This window comes from Arachis hypogaea, chromosome 9 (assembly GCF_003086295.3).
Source record: "Arachis hypogaea cultivar Tifrunner chromosome 9, arahy.Tifrunner.gnm2.J5K5, whole genome shotgun sequence".
NCBI classification, from domain to species: Eukaryota; Viridiplantae; Streptophyta; class Magnoliopsida; order Fabales; family Fabaceae; genus Arachis; species Arachis hypogaea.
In genome coordinates this window covers 28,838,536-28,861,646 of record NC_092044.1, presented here as the reverse complement: position 1 = coordinate 28,861,646, position 23,111 = coordinate 28,838,536, and the positions used below count along the sequence as shown (strand labels likewise).

Here is a 23,111-nt window from a genome sequence, read left to right as displayed (position 1 = left end):
TCATATTGACTTGCTGAATCAATATTTTATTCTGAGCCAATATGGCATTCAGAGTATCAATCTCAAGAACTCCTTTCTTCTAAGTCACCCCATTATTCACAGGATTCCTTTCAGAAGTGTACATAAACTGGTTATTTGCAACAATCTCAATGAGTTTCTGGGCTTCTACAGGTGTTTTCAGATGAAGGAATCCACCAGCAGAATGATCTAATGACATCTTTGACAATTCAGACAGACCATCATAGAATATACATATGATGCTCCATTCTGGAAACATGTCAGAAGGACACCTTTTGGTTAATTGCTTGTATCTTTCCCAAGCTTCATAGAGGGATTCACATTCCTTCTGTCTGAAGGTTTGGACGTCCACTCTGAGCTTACTCATCTTTTGAGGTGGAAAGAATTTGGTTAAGAAAGCATTGATTGGCTTGTCCCAAGAGTTCAGGCTTTCTCCAGGTTGTGAGTCCAACCATGTCCTAGCTCTGTCTCTTACAGCAAAGGGGAAAAGCATAAGTCTGTAGACCTCGGGATCAACCCCATTGGTCTTAACAGTATCACAGATATGCAAGAATTCAGATAAGAACTGATGAGGATCTTCTGATGGAAGTTCATGAAACTTGCAGTTCTGCTGCATTAGAGAAACTAATTGAGGCTTAAGCTCAAAGTTGTTTGCTCCAATGGCAGGAATTGAGATGCTTCTTCCATAGAAGTTGGAAGTTGGTGCAGCACAGTCACCAAGCATCTTCCTTGCATCTCTGGCATTGTTGTTATTTTCAGCTTTCATGTCTTCTTCTTTTTTGAAAATTTCTGTTAGGTCTTCTCTAGAGAGTTGTGTTTTTTGGTTTCTCTTAGCTTCCTCTTCAGAGTCCTTTCAGGTTCAGGATAGGCTTCAACAAAAATATCTTTATCCTTGTTCCTGCTCATGTGAAAAAGAAGAGAACAGAAAAGAAGAGGAATTCTCTATGTCACAGTATAGAGATTCTTTTATGTGAGTAGAAGAAGAGAAGAAGAGAAGAATAAGGTAGAGAGAAAATAAAGAGAATTTGAACACAAAGAGGGAGATAGGGTTCGAATTTTAAGAAGGAGAGAAGTGTAAATAAATAAATAAATAAATAGAAAGAGTTGAGAGAGAAGAGAAATTCAAAAATATTAGAAGAAATAAAATTAGAATTTAAAACAATTAGTTAATTAAAAAGGTTTTTGAAAAAGTTGTTAGTGGTTTTCGAAAATTAGAGAGAAAAGTAGTTAATTGAAAAAGATTTGAAAATAAATTTTGAAAGGATAAGAAGTTAGAAAAAGATTTTGAAATTAAGTTTTGAAAAAGATATGATTGAAATCTATTTTGAAAAAGATTTGAAAAAGGAATTTAAAAAGATTTTATTTTGAAAATTGAAGTTGATGAATTGACTAACAAGAAACTAAAATATATGATTCTAGAATTTAAAGATTGAACTTTTCTTAACAAGAAAGTAACAAACTTGAAATTTTTGAATCAAAACATTTATTGTTAGTAAAGTAATAGAAAATATGAAATGAAAACAAGAAAAAGATTTTGAAAATCAATTTTAAAATTTTCGAAAATATTAAGAAGAAAAATGAAAAAGATTTGATTTTTGAAAAAGATTTGAAAATATAGAATTTTTAAATTGAAATTTGACTTGACTAACAAGAAACAACTAAGTTTTAAAAATTTGTGACTAAGTCAAACCAAAATTTCGAAATTTTATGAGTAAAATAAGGAAAAGATAATTTTTTTATTTTTTGAATTTTAAAGAGGAAAGAGAAAAACAACAAATTGACTCAAGACATGAAAAATTAAGATCAACACAAAGAAAACATGCAAGAACACTTTGAATGTCAAGATGAACACCAAGAACACTTTGAAGATCATGATGAACATCAAGAACTTATTTTTGAAAAATTTTTAAGAAAGAAAACACATGCAAGACACCAAACTTAGAAATTTTTAATGCTTAGACACTCACAAATTGAAAATGCATATGAAAAATAAGAAACGACTCAAAACAAGAAAATCACAAGATCAAACAAAGGCAATCATCAAGAACAACTTGAAGATCAAGAAGAACATATGCATGAGTTTTCGAAAAATGCTAGAAAAATAAAAACATGCAATTGACACCAAACTTAAAATTTGACTCTAGACTCAAGCAAGAAACACAATTTTTTTTTGAAAAAGTTTTCGAAAATTAGAAAAAATTTTTTGAAAGATTTTTGGAAATTTTTTCTTTGAAAATAGAACAAGAAGAAAATTACCTAATCTAAGCAACAAGATGAACCGTCAGTTGTCTAAACTCGAACAATCCCCGGCAACGGCGCCAAAAACTTGGTATGCAAAACTGTGATTCACACTTTTCACAACTCTGCATAGCTGACCAGCAAGTGCACTGAGATTGTCGGCTTGAAGCAAGCTATGGTCATCTTGTAAATCTCAGTCAGGCAGATTCAAATGGTTATGAGGTTTAATAATAAAAAGAAAAACATAATAATAAAATAATGTTACTTATGTAGTTCCTTGGTGGGAATTTCAAATAAGCGTTTAGAGATGCTTTGTTGCCTCTGAACCTCTGCTTTCCTATTGTCCTCATCCAATCATGCGTACTCCCTTCCATGGCAAGCTGTATGTTGGTGGATCACTATTGTCAATGGCTACTATCCGTCCTCTCAGAGAAAACATGTCCTCTATGGTTTCCCGCATGGCTAATCAGCTGTCGGTTCTCAATCATGTCGGAATAGAATACATTTATTCTTTTGCACACTGTCACTGCTCCCAACAGTCACGAGTTTGAAGCTCGTCACAGTCATCCTATCCCAGATCCTACTCGGAATACCACAGACAAGGTTTAGACTTTACGGATCTCAAGAATGTTGCTAATTGATTCTAGCCTATACCACGAAGGTTCTAACGTCACGGATTCGAATGCTCTGTTGTCAGGAGAGGTGATTCAGATCTGTGGGTCAGAGACCAAAGAGAGTATACTCTAGCTGTCGTCCAATGACTATGTTGAACATCACGTAGACCGCTTTGTGATTGTCAGGCATGCGGATCTTGGCTAAGCGAGTAACGAAGATTGGGTGATTGTCACGGGTCACCCCTTTATTCTGACTTAACTGAATTAAGTACGAGAATATATCTTGGAGGAGAAGTAGGCATGAATTGAATAGAAAAATAATAATACTTGCATTAATACTTGAGGAACAGTAGAGCTCCTCACCTTAATATGTGAGGTGTAGAAACTCCACCGTTGGACAATACATAAAAATAAGGTCTAGGCATGGCCGAATGGCCAGCCTCCCAAATGGTGTAATGCAATCGAAATAGGGTTCAAAGACCTTATCTAAGGATCGAAGAATGGTCCAAAGATACGAATACAATAGTAAAAAGTTCTATTTATACTAAACTAGTAAACTAGGTTTACATAAAATGAGTAGATAGTGCAGAAATTCACTTCCGGGGCCAACTTGGTGTGTGTTTGGACTGAGCATTGAAGCTTTCACGTGCATAGGCTCTTCTTGGAGCTCAAACGCCCGTTTTGGTGCCAGTTTGGGCGTTTAATTCCAGCTTGGGTGCCAGTTTTGGCGTTTTACGCGAGAAAAGGGTCTCTGGTGGGTGTTTGGATGCCAATTTGGGCCATCAAATCTCGGGCAAAGTATGAACTATTAAACATTGCTGGAAAGCCCAAGATGTCTACTTTCCAACGCAATTGAGAGCACGCCAATTCGGCTTCTGTAGCTCCAGCAAATCCACTTCGAGTGCAGGGAGGTTAGAATCCAACAGCATCTGCAGTCCTTTCTCAGCCTTTAAATCAGATTTTTGCTCAGGTCCCTCAATTTCAGCCAGAAAATATCTGAAGTCACAAAAAATCACACAAACTCATAATAAATTCCAGAAATGTGATTTTTGCATAAAAACTAGTAAAAATATACTAAAAAGTAACTAAAACATACTAGAAACTACCTAAAAACAATGCCAAAAAGCATATAAATTATCCGCTCATCAGTGATTCTTCTGTGGTGGAGTGTTTCAGACTTGAGGTAGTTGATTTTGGGAGCCATCAATCTTTGATCCTGACCTGATATGGTTAGGACCCTTTCTTCTTCTGAGATGGATAGGCTTTGCAATGTTTCTTGGATGAGGCTTCTTTTATTGCCCCCTGGTTTGGTGTTGGCTAGTTTTAAAAGTGCATCAGCTCGGGCATTCTGTTTCTGAGGTATATGTTATACCTCATATCCCCGAACTGTCCGAGCTGTTCTTTGGTCTTGTCCAGATATTTCTTCATGGTGGGATCCTTAGCTTGGTAGCTCCCTTCTATTTGTGAGGTAACTACTTGTGAATCGCTGAAGATGGTAAGCTTTTGAACTCCTACCCCCCTAGCCAGCCTCAAACCCGCCAGTAGTGCCTCATATTTGGCCTGATTGTTTGAGGTAGGGAATTCGAACTTTAGTGATAACTCGATTTGGGTTCCCTGATCACTTTCGATAATTACACCTGCGCCACTCCCAGTTTTGTTTGAAGAGCTGTCCACGTGGAAATCCCATTTTGTAGGAGTTTTCGGGGTGTCAGTGTATTCGGCAATAAAGTTGGCTAGATACTGTGATTTGATAGTTGTCCGAGCTTCATACTTGAGGTCGAATTATGATAACTCGACCGCCCATTGTAGTATTCTTCCAGCCAGGTCAGTTTTTTGTAGGATGCGTTTTATGGGCTGGTTAGTCCGAACTCTGATAATGTGAGCATGAAAGTATGGTCGGAGTCATCGGGAAGTGAGTATGAAGCGTAAGCGAACTTTTCTGTCTTTTGATAGTTTAATTCAGCCCTTTGTAAAGCCTTGCTGATGAATTAGATGGGTTGTTGCCCACTTTCATCTTCTCTGACTAGTGCTGAGGCTATTGCCCGACTTCCCACTGCGAGGTATAATATGAGTTCTTCACTTTCCCGTGATCGGGTGAGAATGGGTGGTTGCTCCAAGAATTTTTTAAAATCTTGGAAAGCTTTTTTGCACTCCATTGTCCATTTAAACCTCTTTGCCTTCCTTAATGTTGCGTAAAAGGGGAGAGATCTTATGGCTGATCTGACTAGAAATCTGGATAGGACTGCTAGTCTTTCGTTGAGTTGTTCTACCTCTTTGATGTAGGTCGGACTTTTCATGTGGAGTATAGCCTGGCATTTATTTGGGTTTGCCTCGATTCCTCTTTGGGTGAGCATGAAGCCTAAGAATTTGCCGGCTTCTACCGCGAAGGTGCACTTTGCGGGCTTAAGTCACATACGATGCTTTCTTATGGTGTCGAACACTTTTGAGAGGTCAGATAACAATGATCCTCACTTTGTGTTTTTACTAGCATGTCGTCTACATAGACCTCCATTAACTTTCCGATGTGGTTGGCGAAGACTTGTTCATCAGTCTTTGGTAGGTACCTCCTGCGTTCTTGAGTCCGAAAAGCATAACTATATAGCAATAGTTTGCCTTTGGGGTTAGGAACGAGGTCTTCTCTTGGTCGGGTGGGTACATTGGGATTTGGTTATATACTGAATAGGCATCCACAAAGGAGAAGTACATGTATCCGGAAGAGGTGTCCACTAGAGTGTCTATATTCGGGAGCGGGTAGGGATCTTTTGGGCATGCCTTATTGAGGTCGGTGTAATCGGTACACATTCTCCACTTGCTATTTGACTTCTTCACCAAGACAATGTTGGCTAGCCATAATAGGTATTTGACCTCCTTTATGAACCCTGCCTCCAGTAAGGCTTGTACTTGCTCTTCCATAGCTTGGGATCTTTCTGGCCTGAGCTTCCTGCGTTTCTATTGCACGGGCCGAGATCCAGGGTATACTGCCAGCTTATGGCACATTAGCTTGAGATCTACGCCGGGCATGTCCGCTGCCTTCCATGCAAAGAGATCGGCATTATCCTTTAGGAATTGTATCAGTGGCTCCTTTAAATCTCCTTTCAAGGTTATCCCTACGTTTGTTGTTTTATCCTGAGCATCCTCGATCTGGACTTCTTCGGTCTCACCTTCGGGTTGTGGATGAAGTTCTTCGCAAGCTCGGACTCCCCCTAGTTCAATGGTGTTGATTTCTTCTCCTCTAGGGTTGCCTTTAAGGTTCATACTTTCGTTGTAACAACGTCGCGTGAGTTTTTGATCTCCTTTTATCGTGGCGATTCCTTCTGGAGTTGGGAACTTCATGCATAGATGTGGAGTGGAGACTACTGTGGCAAGTTGGTTTAATGTTGTCTGACCTATGAGGGCATTATAAGTTGAGCTCACGTCAACTATAATGTAGTCTATGCTTAGTGTCCGTGACCGGGTTCCTTTCCCAAAAGTTGTATGCAGTGAGATGTATCCTAGTGGTTGAATTGGAGTGTCCCCCAGTCCGAACAGGCTATTTGGGTTTGCTCTGAGCTTTTTTTCTTGTAGGCCGAGCTTGTCGAAGGCGGCTTTGAATAAGATGTCTGCAGAGCTCCCTTCGTCCACCAATGTTCGGTGGAGATTAGCGTTGGCGAGTATGATAGTAATGACCATGGGATCATCATGCCCCGGGATGATGCCTGTTGTGTCTACTTGGGTAAAGGAAATAGTGGGGAGGTTGAGCAACCTGTCCCCTTCTCCGACATGATATACCTCTTTAAGGTGTCTTTTGCAAGATGATTTAGAGATCTCTCCTCCTGTGAATCCCCCATTTATCATATGAACATGTCTCTCAAGGGTGTGAGGTGGGTGCTCAACTCGTCTGACCTCTTCATCCCTTTTTCTTTTTCTTGATTCATCCGCTTTATTAGCTAGGTACCGATTTAGTCGCCCTTCTCTTGCCAATTTCTCTATAATATTCTCTAGGTCAAAGCACTCATTGGTAGAGTGTCCGTAGATTCAGTGGTATTCGTAGTACTCTATCCGACTTCCCCCTCTTCTTTTGTGTTTGATTGGGTGAGGTGGTGGGATCTTCTCAGTGTTCTATATCTCCCTGTATACATCCACAAGGGACACTCTTAGTGGAGTATAGTTGTGGTATTTTCTAAGTTTTTCAGTAGGCTAGTCTTTTTTTTTCATGGACTCTTTATCCTTGTCCCGAGGAAGGTAGGAGAATCTAGATTTTGAATTTTCTCCTAGTCGAGAGTTCTCCTCCATGTTAATATACTTTTCTGCCCGTTCTTGTAACTTGTTTAGGGATGTTGGGTGCTTTTTGGATATTGAGTGGCTGAAAGGTCCTTCTCGCAGGCCATTGATGAGATCCATGATAGCTGCTTTTGTTGGTAGACTTTGTATGTCCAGACATGCCTTGTTGAATCTTTCTATGTAGTTATGGAGGCTTTCCCGATCTCCTTGCTTAATCCTTAATAGGCTAGGGGTGTGCTTAGCTTTGTCTTTCTGAATGGAGAATCTTGCTAGGAACTTTTTGGCAAGGTCATCAAAGCTTACTATTCATTTTGGCGGCAGACTGTCGAACCATTTTATTGCCATTTTCGTTAAAGTAGTTGGGAAAGCCTTGCATCGAATGGCGTCCGAGGCATCTGTGAGATACACCTTACTCCTGAAATTGATGAGATGATGGCTTGGATCTGATGTACCATCGTAGGGGGTCATGTCGGGAGCCTTAAAGTCCTTTGGGACTTTAGCTTTCATGATTTCTTTGGTGAATGGATCTTGTTCCTTGTGGGAGCTATCTTCCTGATTGGATCGAATGGTTTTAGCTTTGTATCAGCTTCGAGCTTCAAGAGCTTGTCCTCTAGCTCTTGGCGTCGTCTTGTTTCTCTTTGGAGATTTCTCTCGGCTTCCCATTGATGCTCAGCCTTTTTTTCGAGCTGTTTGAGACGATTCTGCTGAGTTTGTAGAGCATCTAGAATTTCAGCATTTGGTGACTGCTTGTCTCCGTTAGGTTGAGGTGTGTCCTTTGACGTGGCATCCGTATTTTTAAGCGGCGTTCTTTCTTCTAAACTGGAGTTGTGATCGTTGTCGAGGTTGTCCGCCATGGTGATGGGATGACTTCCAGGTCCCTGGCAACGGCGCCAATGTTCCGAGGGTTACCTAAAAGTGAAGGTCGATCTCGGATGAGATCTGCTATTGTGGCCGGAGTTGTCGTGTCCGACTTATTGGATTTGGTGGTGTTGCTGATCCTTCGTCACCGGAGGGTAGTGGTACCTGCAAGAGACTCCGATGCTTAAGTTAGCATGTGCTTTAGGTAGGATTTTGTGTAGAATCAGAGTGTGAGTTATACCTTGGTGCTCCAGTGTATTTATAGTAGTGTGGAGTGACCTTTCTTGAGATAAGTTAGTTATCTTATCTTATCTTTGAGTGAAGTCATCTTATCTTTGGCCAGCTGCCTTTGGGTAGGCTGTGATCTTCTGCTTTGGGCCTTCATGGGCCTTTATAGCAATTTGGCCGAGCTGTTTGGGAAGAGGTCGGTGTCGACCAACCTTTATAAGAGGTCAGTCGTTTAGTCTTTCTCCAGCTTGGGTCACCTTATTTGTTTAGGCTTCTATGGTAATTTTGGCTGAGCTCTTTAGAAAGAGGTTGGTGACAACCAACCTTATAAGAGGTCAGCCGTTTCCTGTCTTCGTCCGACCTGGATCGTCTAGCTCGACCCAGGGTATGAATAATACCTTTTATTAAAATTTCAAATCCTTTTCATACTTCATATCTTCTCTTTAACGCCTTTTCTATCCTCTTTAAATCTTTTCCTATCTTTTAAATTTAACAACTTATCTTTTTTTATTTTTTTCAAAATTTTTTATCTTTTATTCATGATTATTTTCGAAAATCCCTCCCCCTTCCCTATTTATATACATGCCCATGCCCCTCTACCTTACTCACCACCTCTCATTCGAATTCTCTCTTCTACTTCTTTCTCATCAATCCAAAAAGTGGCAAGACCGCCCTAAAGAACAACAAAGAAGACAACTCAATAGTTATTTTCAAATCTGTTCGATTCTTCACCAAGCAACATGAAGAACATTATCATAAGATAATGAGCAAAAGGCCAGTAATCCCTAAAGTGGGATTCAACCTTGGAGAAGAAGAATACCGAAGATCCAAGAGCAGATTTGAAGGAGAGGTTGGGAGATTCTAAGTAATCTAGAATTAAATGTTGGATACAACATGATCTAGGAATTCTATGCAAATCTGTGGATGACAAATAAGCAAAAAAAAGATGGAACAGCCCTCCATACTTTTTGCACCATGGTCAGAGGGAAGATCATGTACTTTCATCTGGATAGGGTGAGAGAGGTCTTCAAATTTTCTCTACAAAAGGATGACCGTGAGTCATACAACAGAAGGGTTGTAGCCAACCAAAAGCTGGATCAAGTCCTAGAGGACATATGCTTGCCCGAAACTCAATGGATTGAGAATACAAAAGGGAAGCCATGACAGCTAAAAAGAGCCAGCCTCAAGCCTGTTGCTAGAGGATGGCTAGACTTCATTGGGTGTTCTATACTCCCCACAAATAACCGCTCTGAAGTCAATATTGCAAGAGCTGTGATAATTCACTGCATCATGATGGGGAATGAGGTGGAAGTCCACCAAATAATCCCCCATGAGATTTACAAGCTATCAAACAGAGATTCCACTAGGGCCATGCTGGCTTATCCAAATCTCATCTATCACCTATGCCAAGAGGCTAAGGTTCTGATCCAAGTGGACAACTTTATTCCAGTGGAAAAACCAATCACCAATCTGGTGATGGAGAGCTCCAAGATAGAAGATGATAACCTAAAGAGGAAGACACCAGAGGCATTCCAAGAGATCCCTCCAATGGAGTAGTGGGAACAGCTGAAGGCATCTGTAATTCACTTACAGAGCATGTTGGATCAGCTCAGAGAAGAACAAAAAGATCAGACTAGCATGATTTGCAAACTGATCAAGGAGCAGGAGAAGCAAGGGCGTGAGCTGGAGGAGATGAAGCGCCAGAAGCTCTTTCCTAAAGAGCCCAATGCCCTTCAAGCTGAAGAACCATGCACCTCTCAAAATGAAGAAACATGCGCCCCTCAACCTGAAGAGCCCAGAGTCTCTCAAGCTGAAGGTTGTTGAGTTTCAACTCTGTGCCTATTCTAATTCCTGTTTTTCATATTTCTGTTATTTTAATTCATATGTCTCATATTTACGTTACATGGTCACTAGTAGTAATCAAGCCTTTATTTTTATTTTTATTAATTTTATGTCTTTTAATTTTTAGAATTAAAATAAGCATTAGTATTGATTAGCTTTATTTTTCTAATTAGCTATGAATTATTCCTCTTATCATCATTAAACATGAATAAAATAGTAGATTTTTTCAAAAGAATTATGATGCATAGATTTTCGAGTTTTTCCAATAAAGCGTAATTAATTATTTAGATGTGGTGGTACTACTTTAGTTTCTGAATGCATGAATAAACAGTGCATGTTTGAAGTTGAATTTTATGATGCTGGCTGATGAGCGGATAATTTATACGCTTTTTGACATTGTTTTTAGATAGTTTTTAGTATAATCTAGCTACTTTTAGGGATGTTTTCATTAGTTTTTATGCTAAATTCACATTTCTGGACTTTACTATGAGTTTGTGTGTTTTTCTATGATTTCAGGTAATTTCTGGCTGAAATTGAGGGATCTGAGCAAAACTCTGATAAGGAGGCTGACAAAGGACTGCTGATGTTGTTGGATTCTGACCTCCTTGTACTCAAAATGGATTTTCTAGAGCTACAAAACTCCAAATGGCGCGCTCTCAACGACGTTGGAAACTAGACATCTAGAGCTTTTCAACAATATATAATAGTTTATACTTTATTCGTGATTAGATGATGTAAACTGGCGCTCAACTCCAGTTCCATGCTGCATTTTGGAGTCCTACGCCAGAAACACGTCACGAACCAGAGTTGAACGCCAAAAACACGTTACAACTTGGCGTTCAACTCCAAAAGAAGCCTCTGCACGTGTAAAGCTCAAGCTCAGCCCAAGCACACACCAAGTGGGCCCCGGAAGTAGATTTCTGCATCAATTACTTACTTCTGTAAACCCTAGTAGCTAGTCTAGTATAAATAGGACTTTTTACTATTGTATTCAGTGTCTTTGATTGTAAGGTCTTTTGGACCATTCGGTCTTCTGATCACGTTTAGGGGCTGGCCATTCGGCCATGCGTGAACCTTCATCACTTATGTATTTTCAACGGTGGAGTTTCTACACACCATAGATTAAGGGTGTGGAGCTCTGTTGTACCTCAAGTTTTAATGCAATTACTACTATTTTCTATTCAATTCAGCTATTCCTATTCTAAGATATTCGTTGTACTTCAACATGATGAATGTGATGATCCGTGACACTCATCATCATTCTCACCTATGAACGCGTGATTGACAACCACTTCCGTTCTACCGTAGACCGGGCGCATATCTCTTTGATTCCTTGATCAGAATCTTCGTGGTATAAGCTAGATTGATGGCGGCATTCATGAGAATTTGGAAAGTCTAAACCTTGTCTGTGGTATTCCGAGTAGGATTCAGGGATTGAATGACTGTGACGAGCTTCAAACTCGCGATTGTTGGGCGTGATGACAAACGCAAAAGAATCAAGGGATTCTATTCCAACATGATCGAGAACCGACAGATGATTAGCCGTGCCGTGACAGAGCATTTGGACCTTTTTCACTGAGAGGATGGGATGTAGCCATTGACAACGGTGATGCCCTACATACAGCTTGCCATGAAAAGGAACAAGAATGATTGAAGGAAGGCAGTAGGAAAGCAGAGATCCAACAGGGACAAGCATCTCCAAACACTTATCTAAAATTCCTACCATTGAATTACATGAGTAACTCTATCTTTATTTTCTGCTTTATTTATTATTTGAAAACTCCATAACATTTACTATCCGCCTAACTGAGATTCACTACTAGAAAATTAATTATTACAAACGGATATTTCAGATGGATTTTATTCCTCGGAAATACAGACGAAATTTCAGAGGGATTTTTTTGTCGAAAAATAAAAAAAAAATGAATTAGCATATATTACAGATGAAAAATAAAATCCGTCGATAATTCTGTCGGTAAAATTAATTTTTTTATGGAAAATAATTACAGATGGATTTTCCGTCAGTAATTAAATAGACAAAACGCTGTGTTTTATTAAATTATTACAGACCGAAAATCCGTCTGTAATTTAAAATTTTCGTCGAAAATATTAGAATAAAGATTTGAAGATCACGGTTATCTCTTCATTTCACACTACACTCTCGCGATTCCTCACTCATCCCTCTGAATGCTTCATCGGCGGCGCTATCACCCGTGCACCACCGTCTAACGCAACCTCCATTGCACTCTACTTCCATCAGCCTTGCTCGCATCGCTCCCTTCCATCGCACCCCTTCCCGGCTCTTCTTTGTCACACCCCTTCCGTCGGCCTTGCTCGCATCGCTCCCTTTCGAACCCTAATGTGAGTTTCTCTCTTCGATCTCGCCACTAGTGCTTACTCTTTTCCGCGTGTTGCTGTGTTTCTCTCTCCGATCTTGCTTCAGCTATGCAGGTAACCCTAATCTCCTTTCTCTTTCATCGCTGTTTTCTTTCTTTCAATACCATCGCTAACTCTAATTATTTTATCCTATGTTCCATCGCTAACTATGATTCTATTTCCTATTCTATGATAAGAACTTGTAACGGTTATAGTTTTTTATTTTTTGTTCTTATAAACTTGTTCGTGAAATCAAAGTTCCTGAATGCATTGACTAGTTTCATTTTTATTGCTGAGGAAGAGGAGCAGGTATGCATCTGCATTTTCTATTGTCATATATGTTTCATGCAAAACTATTTGAAATTTTACTTGAACAATATGTTGCCTTGTATTTAATTTCTTTTTTCATTTTTGGTTATTAAACAGGAAGTAGAGATAGAGTATGTAGAAGGTTATGATGAACTTGAAGAGGAAGATGACATGGAGGATTTTGTTAATTTTAGATACATTTCAATTCTATTTTTATGTATTAGTCTATTATTTTTCTTATATGTTGGAGGTGAAAAGTTGTGCATGTGGCGTTGGAGCTCTGTGGTTGAGTTTAGAAAAATGAAATAAACTAGGAAATGAACGCATTTGAAAATCAAAAGCATAACAGAGTTTGGAAGCTTTGAAGTGAAGAGGCAGAAGCAGCTGCTCAGAGAAGGGTGAAACGGAAGAATAAGTTAGCTTCAATGAAATCTGAGAAGGATTCTGTTGATCTTAAATCAAAGAAGGCAAAGGTCCTTGTTGAGGTAAATCTATATTGCGCCCTTCAATTGAAAAAATGATATCATTTCTCTTTTAAATGCTAGTTTTTGTTCTGATATGAATTAATCTATGTAAACGAAAACTTGTCCAGAAGTTAACCACTTATTAATGGTGCTTTAGGGTATAGGGATTCCAAAATTAATAAATAAAAAACCAAAACTACTACTTGTCTCTTTGCCTCATTGCCAAAACCACCACTGCCTTAAGCTTAGTGTGAAACCAAATCACTTTCATTCATTCATATTCATTCATTCATATACATCAAAGTGGTTAGATTAGGGGTGATTGATTTTAACTTGGGTGACTAATGAAAACCATTAACTTGGGTGACTAATGAAAATTTAACTCTGTATTCAGACTGCCTATACAGAGCCTGTTGAGCAACAGAAGGAAAAAGTAATTCATGGAACGATGATGATTTTCAAAAGTTTGATCATCTTCAGGAATCGGAGCCCATTAGTTCTGCTGATCAAGTAACTAGTGAGATTGACCATATTCCTACAACTTCTGGTCGATGTGAGGAGGCAGTTGTTAATGAAATTAATCAATTTCGGGATTTATTGTCAGAGATTGACTGGTAAAATTGATTCACTAATTGGATGATTTTGTGGTTTGAAATGCCACCACCTAATTTCATTTTGATCCTTTTTGCCCATTTTTCTTTCTAATTATTATGCTTGCTGCATTTTGTAGTAAAATTGGAAAGCTTACACTTGCTAGACTGTTGACTGCTGTTGACTCCTTACCATCTCCACGTGCTAATAATATGGTTAATACTGAAGAAATTCTTCAACTTTATGATGATTTGATGAGGTTGGATCTAACACATTATCTTTATTACAAGGATGAGCATAGTCTAGTGCTACTTCATCAGGTAATTGTTTTTCAAGTATTAAATATCCATGAAAGCATGCTTTGAAATTCCATCTACTTTTGTTAATAGATATGTGAATCTCAATGAATATGCATTACACAGGACAACAAGAAGGAAAAAATACCAAATAACTTGCATTTCACATTTATGTGTTAGTACTATACTATCAATTTTGTTCTTAAAATGGATAAATTTACTTTGATTATTCTTGCTCTAGTATAATTTATAATAGACCATACTCCGAATGTGTTTGATCAGCTTTAACTTAGGAAATGGTCAAGATGTTTCTCAAAATTGACTGAAATTAGGAAATCCAATAAAAGATGTTTCCTCCCACGTTTGTTGGCTCATTTATTGATATATGAAAGTTTTTCTCTCCATCTCGTCTTCTTGTTTGCATCAGCCTTTTGTTGCTTCTCTATATTGATTCCACTTTTGCATTCTTGGTCACCTCAACAAAAAATTGCAGTCTGGTGATAAGCTTGCCAAGAAACCCAGTAGATAGTTTTTTTGTACATTCTTTCTTCCTTCTATTTGTTCCCAAAAGATGATCATCTGATTACTTAAAAGTCAAGTAGGTCTGCCTTCCCAAAACTGAACAGCTTGTATAACAGTCTGAATCTAAGCTTTCCACATTGCCAATAGGTGCCGGTTACCAAGTTTGACACTAACTATGATATATGTATATTCCATCATTGTTATAATAATGTTTCGTTTAACATTGCAGGGATACTATCCGATTGGAATACCTTGCCCTTCTCCTTAAACAATTAACAGAACCGCTACGATCTCTGCCCAAGGTTGGAAGCACATCTGTTCTTGTATCTTTAAACATGTGAAAGATTTAGTATGTGCTGAATTTTAGTTGAAGGACTGAATGACATCTAATCTGTTGTAAATTATCAGGCTGAAGCTGTTGAGAAAGTTGTGGAATTTATGAATACATATTTTATTAGTCAAGAAGACTTCGATACTATTGTAGAGTTGTCAAAATTCAAGGTGCGTCAAGTATATTTGAGTTGTGTCAATACCACAGGCTGCTAAATCTGGGTTTAACTTTGATATGGTTATGTCATAGCTGATTTAATATAATTCATTCACAATATAATATATTCAGTTCATGAGTGTTTGTTAACTATATATATATGTAGCACTTGATTGATTGAGAGACCAGCACATAGTAATTATATGTGCAAGAATCCTTCATTGGCTCAGTTGGTGGATTTTCATTTAAATAGAGCCTCTTCCCTCTTACCAGCTTGACTCCTTGCTACTGTGCCATAAGGAAATTCAAGATCTAAATGTTTTGTTTTTTGTAAGTATTTATTAAATTTTGAAATATATTCTTTGGGAGGAAATGATGGAGCTGCTGTAAGTAACACACACACACACACACACACACACACACACACACACACACACACACACACACACACACACACACACACACACACACACACACATATATGCTTGTGTTGTTTGTCGATAGTTTTTTATATTATATTTTAAGGTGTATAGCTTTCTGAAATTGGCACAACTTTACTACGCAGGAAGCCATGGAATAGACATAAAGGGGCCAACAAAATGAGATTGAGAACGTGCAATGGAGTGGGGTGGTAGGCATAATATAGCTGGAGTGAAACGAAAGAGAGGTACCACCAACCATGATTTTTCTTTTCTTTTTCCAATTCACTGTTTCCTTCCAAAACACTAAGGACCCAGAATCTAGTTGGTGCTCTTAGAGGGATCTTACACTTAAAATACAGGTTTAAATTAATCTTTTTTTTCTTATTTATCCTTTTATTTTTGGATCAAGGCCTTTGAAATTTGGATCACTGTGTAGGGGGTGATAGAGCCCTTTAAATAAATATCCTATTAAGCCCAATTATCAAAAAATAAAGAAGCCCAAGGATCTATCAAAGTTTATATGAGAAACAATTCAACTATTGAAGATATAACTAAACCTATGCATTCATACAACTAAAACTTTGCAGAAATGGTTTGTGTAGTTATTTCTACTTTGTACAGTTAAGTTGATTAATATTTTTTCATTATTTATAGTTTTTTGTTTTAATTTTTATGCCTTCAAAATGTTTGATGAAATGTCACATTTATGCTTCCAAACAACACTATAAGCTTCTGGTTGATGATGTCAACTTAATTGAATCTGGGCGTGTGACTCTACCGGCTTATAATTCTACTTCAGAAGGCTCAACAGGAAATGCTAGTGATGAAGGAGCTGGCAAGAAGGGTGGCCAACCTTGGAATTCGAACAGCGAGTCTAATAATGGATCTAAGGCTTCAAGATCAGATCAGGAATGGCATAAGGGTATTGCTTGGACAAAAGATGAACACAGGTCAGTTTATTGTTTACTTAAGTATTTAGAGAACCTGGGTACGGTTATATATGGCTGTAGTAAACTTCATAAGGTAGTTTATCTATCTTAATTTGTTACCGTTTCATCTCAATTTTGTTGTGTTAAACCATATCATTTTGGAGCTTTATCTGATTGTGGTCTCCATATCCTGGTCAATCTTTGGGAGTGTCATGACAACTTAGAAATTCTTTTCCACCATAACAAATTGTTTCTTCTAATCTTGACTGCTCATTATGGAACTAAATTTTGTTCAATCACTATTGTGTTTGTATTTTGTAACATATGTATTATCTTCAGGAAATAATGAACGCGGACGGATGATGCTAAATCAAACCTTTACAATCACTGTTGTGTTGTGTTGTGTTATTCTTCTTGTAAACTTTTACATACTAGCTTTACAGGAGTTTGTTGAGAGGAAGGACAATGGGAAGATGGCTGAAGGATCAAAAGGAGAGGAAAAAGCAGGAAATTAGGACTTATAATGCTCAGTTGCATGCTGCAGTATCCGTGGCAAGCATAGCTGCTGCCGTTGCGGCCATTGCAGCTTTAATAGAGTGTACATTATAGAATCAATAGTGTACATAGCTGCTATAAAGTTCTACACTTACCATATGAGTAGTCTCTAGCTTAGCTTGCATTGTTCAAGAAATTTTAGAAAATTCTAAGGATGCTACTCTACTAATGTTTCTGAGACATGGATGTAATTTTCACTCCAAATTGATGTATAACTGTATATTATTGAATAAGTAGAGTTATATGCAAAGAAATATTATATAGATAATCTATTTTTCATATATCTCAAAGAAAAAAATATATAATTTATGAGTTGAGTTGAGTTTTTTTTTATATTTATTTTGTATGAAAACAGGTTTATTTTTCAATGGAAAAATAAAAAAATTATTTTTCCTTACTGGCAGATTTACAGACGGATTTTCTGTCTGTAATCAGAGTGTGAAATGATTTTTCAAAGTTTAAATTACAGACGAAAAATCCGTCTGTAATTACAGACGGAAAATCTATCTAAAAATCTGTTTGTAATTATAGACGGAAAATCCGTTGAAAAATTCGTCTGTAATTACAGACAGAAAATCCGTCTGAAAATCCGTCTGTAATTACAGGCGGAAAATCCGTCGAAAAATCCATCGAAAAGTTCGTCGCCTCAAGGAAATGGATGGAGAATTTACAGAGGAAAAATCCGTCGGTAATTGGTAAAAATCCGTTGGTAATTTTCTGATGGAAAAAAAATCCGTCGGTAAATAATTTCCGACGGGCTTTTACAGAAGGACAAAATCCGTCGGTAATTTCGTCGGTAACCAAAAATCCGTCTGTAATAAAGACTAAATCTGTCTGTAAATCTGTCTGTATTAATCCATTTTCTAGTTGTGATTTACAAGATGACCATAGCTTGCGTCATACCAACAATCTCCGTGGGATCGATCCTTACTCACGTAAGGTATTACTTGGACGACCCAGTGCACTTGCTGGTTAGTTGTGCGGAGTTGTGACTAAGTGTGATTCACGTTGAGAGCGCTACCATGTTTTTGGCGCCATTGTTGATGATCACAATTTTGTGCACCAAGTTTTTGGCGCCGTTGCCGGGGATTGTTCGAGTTTGGACAACTGACGGTTCATCTTGTTGCTCAGATTAGGTAATTTTCTTTTCATTTATTTTCAAATTTTTTTTTTCAAAAATCTTTCAAAAAATTTTCTCCCTCTATTTTCGAAAAATCCTTCAGAGTTTTTAAGAATGAATTCTTGAGCTTCAAAATGGTATGCTGAAGCTTGGCTGGCCATCAAGCTTTAGACTAACCTGGTATGATTCCTGGAATTTTGATTGAGGACTTTGAATTCATTACTTCCTTTTTTCTATTTGTTTTTCGAAAAATATAAAATAAAATCTAAAAAATAATAAAATTATAAAAATAAAAAATATTTTTGTGTTTCTTGTTTGAGTCTTGTGGCATGTTTTAAGTTTGGTGTCAATTGCATATTCATATTGTTCTTGCAAGTTTTGAAAAAATTCATGCATTCATAGTGTTCTTCATGATCTTCAAGTTGTTCTTGGTAAGTCTACTTGTTTGATCTTGATAATTTCTTGTTTTGTGTTCTTTGTTGTTTTTCATATGCATTTGTGCATTCATAGTGTCTAAGCATTGCAAATTCCTAAGTTTGGTGTCTTGCATGTTTTCTTTGCATCAAAATTTTTCAAAAAAATATGTTCTTGATGTTCATCATGATCTTCAAAGTGTTCTTGGTGTTCATCTTGACATTCATAGTGTTCTTGCATGCATCATGTGTTTTGATCCATAATTTTCATGTTGTGAGTCATTTTTTATGTTTTTCTCTCTCATAATTAAAAATTCAAAAATAAAAAATATCTTTTCCTTATTTTACTCCTAATTTTTGAAAATTTGAGTTGACTTAGTAAAAAAAAAGGTGAGTTCTACCTAACCCCCTCTAAATCAACATGTAAATTACCCCTTATGACATGGCATGTTTTAATTGGTTGTTTAGTTTTAGTTTGAGTTAATTTAACTTAATAAGAGTTAATATATTAACTAAAGTGGAGTAACTTTGTAATTAAATATTTTTATAAGAGAAAAGAATATATAATTTTTGTAAATATTAAAAAGTAAAGTTATATTTCTTATCATTGTTCAGAAGCTCAATGCCCATTTTTCCATTCCTCTCTGAAATTGAAAGAAAAAATAACTCAACCTATACCCCACTCGTCTTGCTTAGGGTGTGTTTGGCAAACGCGTTGGAGAGGAGAGAAGTACGTTTGAGCTTCTTGAAAGTTTCACTTTTATGTTTGGCCATTTTTATTTTTCTGAACGCAGAATTGATTCTGCTTCTGAAAGCACGTTCAGGAGAAGCTAAAATTTGTAGCCTCTGCGTTTCATGGTTACTTATTATCCTTGGAAAATTAGATGAAAATTTTATTTCTTTTTTACCAACCCTACCCTTCATTTTCTTCTTTGAAAAGGATACCAATAACTATTACCTTCACAATAATTCTTTGTAGTTCTTCCTACTTCTTCATAATTGTTAGTTCTAATTTATTTTTTCATTAAAATAGTTCAGATTTGTTTTAATCACTAGCAAATTGAATATTTTAATTTTTTAATTTTTAGTACTCATTTTTATATTTTAATTTTTATATTTTTTTATTATATTTTTTATTTATATGATAAATATTTTTATATTATTTGTGTAGTGTTCTGATTTCTTATGTTATATTTTTATGAGTTTTTTTTATCATTTACTGTACTATTTTTTATATGTATATTTTTTATGAAATCTTTTTTTTTTATTTTTGTTTGGCTTTGTTCATATGATTTTTTATTTATTTTATTGTATTTCTTTTATTCATATGACAAATGTTGTTGACTTTTTTTATGATATTTTTATTATTTTTTTGCTTATATGAATTCTTTTTTTTCTATCCTTTACTGCATTGTATTTAGGTTGTGTATGAAATTTTTTTATTTGATTTTATTCATACGAATTTTATTTATTTTTTATTGTATTTTTTTGTTCATATGATATATATTGTTGATTTTATGAAATTTTTATTATTTTTTATCTGTATGATTTTTTTTCTATTTTTTGATGTACTCTATTTTTGTTTTGTATTAATTTTTATATTCTTTATTCTGACTTTGTAAAATTTGTAATTATAATTATTATATACTACATTTATTATCAAAATTTTGTATAATATAAATTATGATCCTATAAAAAAGGATAAAATAAATAAAAAATTAATTATAAGTAACAATAAAGCCATAAATAATGAAAATTTATAGTGCAAAATAATACTAAATTAAAGAGTACTAACAGTACTAAAAAAATTATAAAATATTTTCTTTTTGTTTGACATTATAAAATTTATAGTACTCTCTTTCATATTTTTATTTTTTATTGTATTTATTTTATTTATATGATAAATATTTTTTATATTATTTTTATTAGTGTTCTGATTTTGCATATATATAAAAAAATTATTTAAACTATGTCTCTTTTAGTAATTTTTCATCTAAAAATGATTTTGAGTAATATAATCCAAACAACATTTATTTTACTACAATCAATTTTGATATAAAGATTGCCAAAAATAAATCACGTTAATCCAAACTAACTTTTCATCAAAATCAATTTTATGCAAATTTCTGTTTACAAACAGTAATCCAAACACACACTTAGTCATCCAGCGTGCTCCATATCTACGTCCTATATCAAGATCATCATGATGATAACCTGAAATTATATTATGTTGGCATAACAGCTTACTAAAATAGTAACCATTCACGCAGACAATGAACAAATGATCTGAACAAGTGGCCCCACGGATAAACTTGCGTTGATGAATTTTTCACCGTTGTAAATACCAATGGCTGTACTGCGTCAATATATTCTTCAATTTCAATTAGGAAACAGAGAGCAAGTGCGATAGTTTCAATTGAAGGACAATTCTGGGGGAATGACACTGATACTCCGTCATCTTCTTCCTGATGCTCAAACCATGCTGGAATTTCTTTTCTAAGGATCAACATTTGCAAGAAGTCTTCACGATTTTGGGTAGCTGATTCTGCAAAGCCACAACATGCCTTTGATATAACATCATCAGTTGAAAACAAGGGTTCATTTGTTCGGAGCATGATTTGGGGAAGAAACAAAAATTGAATTTTTAATAGTTTAGTAAATTATACAATTACCCATTTTGGGCTATAATTTAATTACCAATAGTTTAACTATAGTTAACATAATCACCAATTAGAGAGTGACATGTCACAGAGGGTAATATACATGTTATTATAAGAAGGGTAGAGTAGAATTCTCCCAAAAAAAAATTTAAAACTTAGCTATTTCTTATAAGTCAAGTCAAATTTTCAATTTTAAAAAAAATCCTATCTTTTCAAAACTTTTTCAAAAATCAAATCTTTTTCATTTTTATCTTATGATTTTCGAAAATTTAAAAATATTTTTCAAAAATATTTTTCTTAATTTTATCTTTATTTTTGAAAATTATGCTAACAATTAATGTGATTGATTCAAAAATTTGAAGTTTGTTACTTTCTTGTTAAGAAAGGTTCAATCTTTAAATTCTAGAATCTTATCTTTTAGTTTCTTGTTAGTCAAGTAATTAATTTTAATTTTAAAAATTAAATCTTTTCTAACCATATCTTTTTAATCATATCTTTTTATCTTATCTTCTATATCATATCTTTTTCAAAATTTTATCTTTTTCAAAAATTTGATTTTAAAATATCTGTTCTAACCTTTTATCTTCTTATTTTCAAAATTAATTTTCAAATCTTTTTTCAACTAACTATTTGACTTTTTGTTTGTTTCTTATCTTTTTCAAAACCACCTAATAACTTTTCTCTCTCTAATTTTCGAAAATACCTCCATATTTTTCAAAAATTCTTTTTAATTAATTAATTGTTTTAAATTTTAATTTTAACTTCATTTCTTATCTTTATTTTCGAAAATCATTTAACTCCTTTTCAAAATTTAATTTCGAAAATTTCTCCCTCTCTCATCTTTTCCTATTTATTTATTCATTTACTAACACCTCTCTTCACCTCTCTTCATCTCAAATCACTGCCCCTATCCTTACCCTTGTGTTTGGATTCTCCTTTCTTTATTCCCTTTTTTGTCTACTAATAATAAGGAACCTCTTTACTGTGACATAGAGGATTCCTCTTCTTTTTCTGTTCTCTTCTCTTTCATATGAGTAGGAATAAGGAAAAAGGCATTCTTGTTGAAACTAATCCAGAACTTGAAAGGACTCTAAAGAGGAAACTAAGAGAAGCTAAATTACAAAAATCCAGAGACAACCTTGTTGAAATTTTTGAACAAGAAAAGGAGATGGCAGCCGAACCTAACAACAATAATGCAAGAAGGATGCTTGGTGATTATACCACACCTACATCCAAGTTTGATGGAAAGAAGCCTATCAATTCCTACCATAGGAGCAAACTTTTTGAGCTGAAACCTCAATTAGTTGCTCTAATGCAACAGAACTGCAAGTTTCATGGACTTCCATCAGAAGATCCTTACCAGTTCTTAACTGAGTTCTTGCAGATCTGTGAGACTGTTAAGACTAATGGAGTAGATCCTGAAGTCTACAGGCTCATGCTTTTCCCTTTTGCTGTAAGAGACAGAGCTACAACATGGTTGGACTCTCAACCTAAAGATAGCCTGGACTCCTGGGATAAGCTGGTCATGGCTTTCTTGGCTAAGTTCTTTCCTCCTCAAAAGCTGAGCAAGCTTAGAGTAGATGTTCAGACCTTCAAACAAAAAGATGGTGAATCCCTCTATGAAGCTTGGGAAAGATACAAATAGATGACCAAAAGATGTCCTTCTGACATGTTTTCAGAATGGACCATGATAGATATATTCTATTATGGTCTATCTGAGTTCTCTAAGATGTCATTGGACCATTCTACAGGTGGATCCATTCACCTAAAGAAAACACCTGCAGAAGCTCAAGAACTTATTGACATGGTTGCAAATAACCAGTTCATGTACACTTCTGAGAGGAATTCCGTGAATAATGGGACGCCTCAAAGGAAGAGAGTTCTTGAAATTGATGCTCTGATTGCCATA

General features: G+C 35.8%; 1 protein-coding gene and 2 non-coding genes across 14 annotated transcripts; 2 read left to right on the top strand and 1 right to left on the bottom strand.

The window, feature by feature from the left end:
• The first annotated feature begins 275 nt into the window (after positions 1–275).
• LOC112713155 (small nucleolar RNA R71) lies at positions 276–379 on the top strand. Its single transcript, XR_003158130.1, has one exon. It is a non-coding gene; the product is annotated as a small nucleolar RNA R71 (small nucleolar RNA).
• Positions 380–12,195: 11,816 nt separating this feature from the next.
• Positions 12,196–17,277, top strand: LOC112710773 (uncharacterized). 12 transcript variants are annotated; one of them, XR_011865594.1, is made up of 10 exons: positions 12,204–12,509; positions 12,693–12,743; positions 12,861–13,228; positions 13,602–13,821; positions 13,938–14,118; positions 14,846–14,918; positions 15,025–15,117; positions 15,669–15,770; positions 16,255–16,475; positions 16,898–17,277. XR_011865594.1 is itself a non-coding variant. In XM_072202802.1 (10 exons), exons 8-10 carry the CDS (start codon positions 15,722–15,724, stop codon positions 17,061–17,063), a joined length of 366 nt encoding a protein of 121 aa, XP_072058903.1. In that variant the 5' UTR covers positions 12,204–12,509; positions 12,693–12,743; positions 12,861–13,228; positions 13,602–13,821; positions 13,938–14,118; positions 14,846–14,918; positions 15,025–15,117; positions 15,669–15,721; the 3' UTR covers positions 17,064–17,277. The 12 variants fall into 12 exon arrangements, 5 of the variants coding, with proteins under 5 accessions (XP_072058904.1, XP_072058903.1, XP_072058905.1 ...); XM_072202802.1 differs by having other exon boundaries at positions 16,325–16,475; XM_072202803.1 differs by having other exon boundaries at positions 12,196–12,743; positions 16,328–16,475.
• Positions 17,278–22,769: 5,492 nt separating this feature from the next.
• LOC112714047 (small nucleolar RNA R71) lies at positions 22,770–22,873 on the bottom strand. Its single transcript, XR_003159003.1, has one exon. It is a non-coding gene; the product is annotated as a small nucleolar RNA R71 (small nucleolar RNA).
• Between the last annotated feature and the right edge of the window lie 238 nt (positions 22,874–23,111).

What these genes read in the sequence shown, in the direction of transcription:
- LOC112710773 (XM_072202801.1), top strand. Translation starts at nt 15,722, where the DNA reads ATGGAGTGGGGTGGTAGGCATAATATAGCTGGAGTGAAACGAAAGAGA. An exon ending in TGGAGTGAAACGAAAGAGAG is followed by an intron (nt 15,771 to 16,324) that starts GTACCACCAACC and finishes ATTCTACTTCAG; the next exon opens with AAGGCTCAACAGGAAATGCT. An exon ending in TGGACAAAAGATGAACACAG is followed by an intron (nt 16,476 to 16,897) that starts GTCAGTTTATTG and finishes CTAGCTTTACAG; the next exon opens with GAGTTTGTTGAGAGGAAGGA.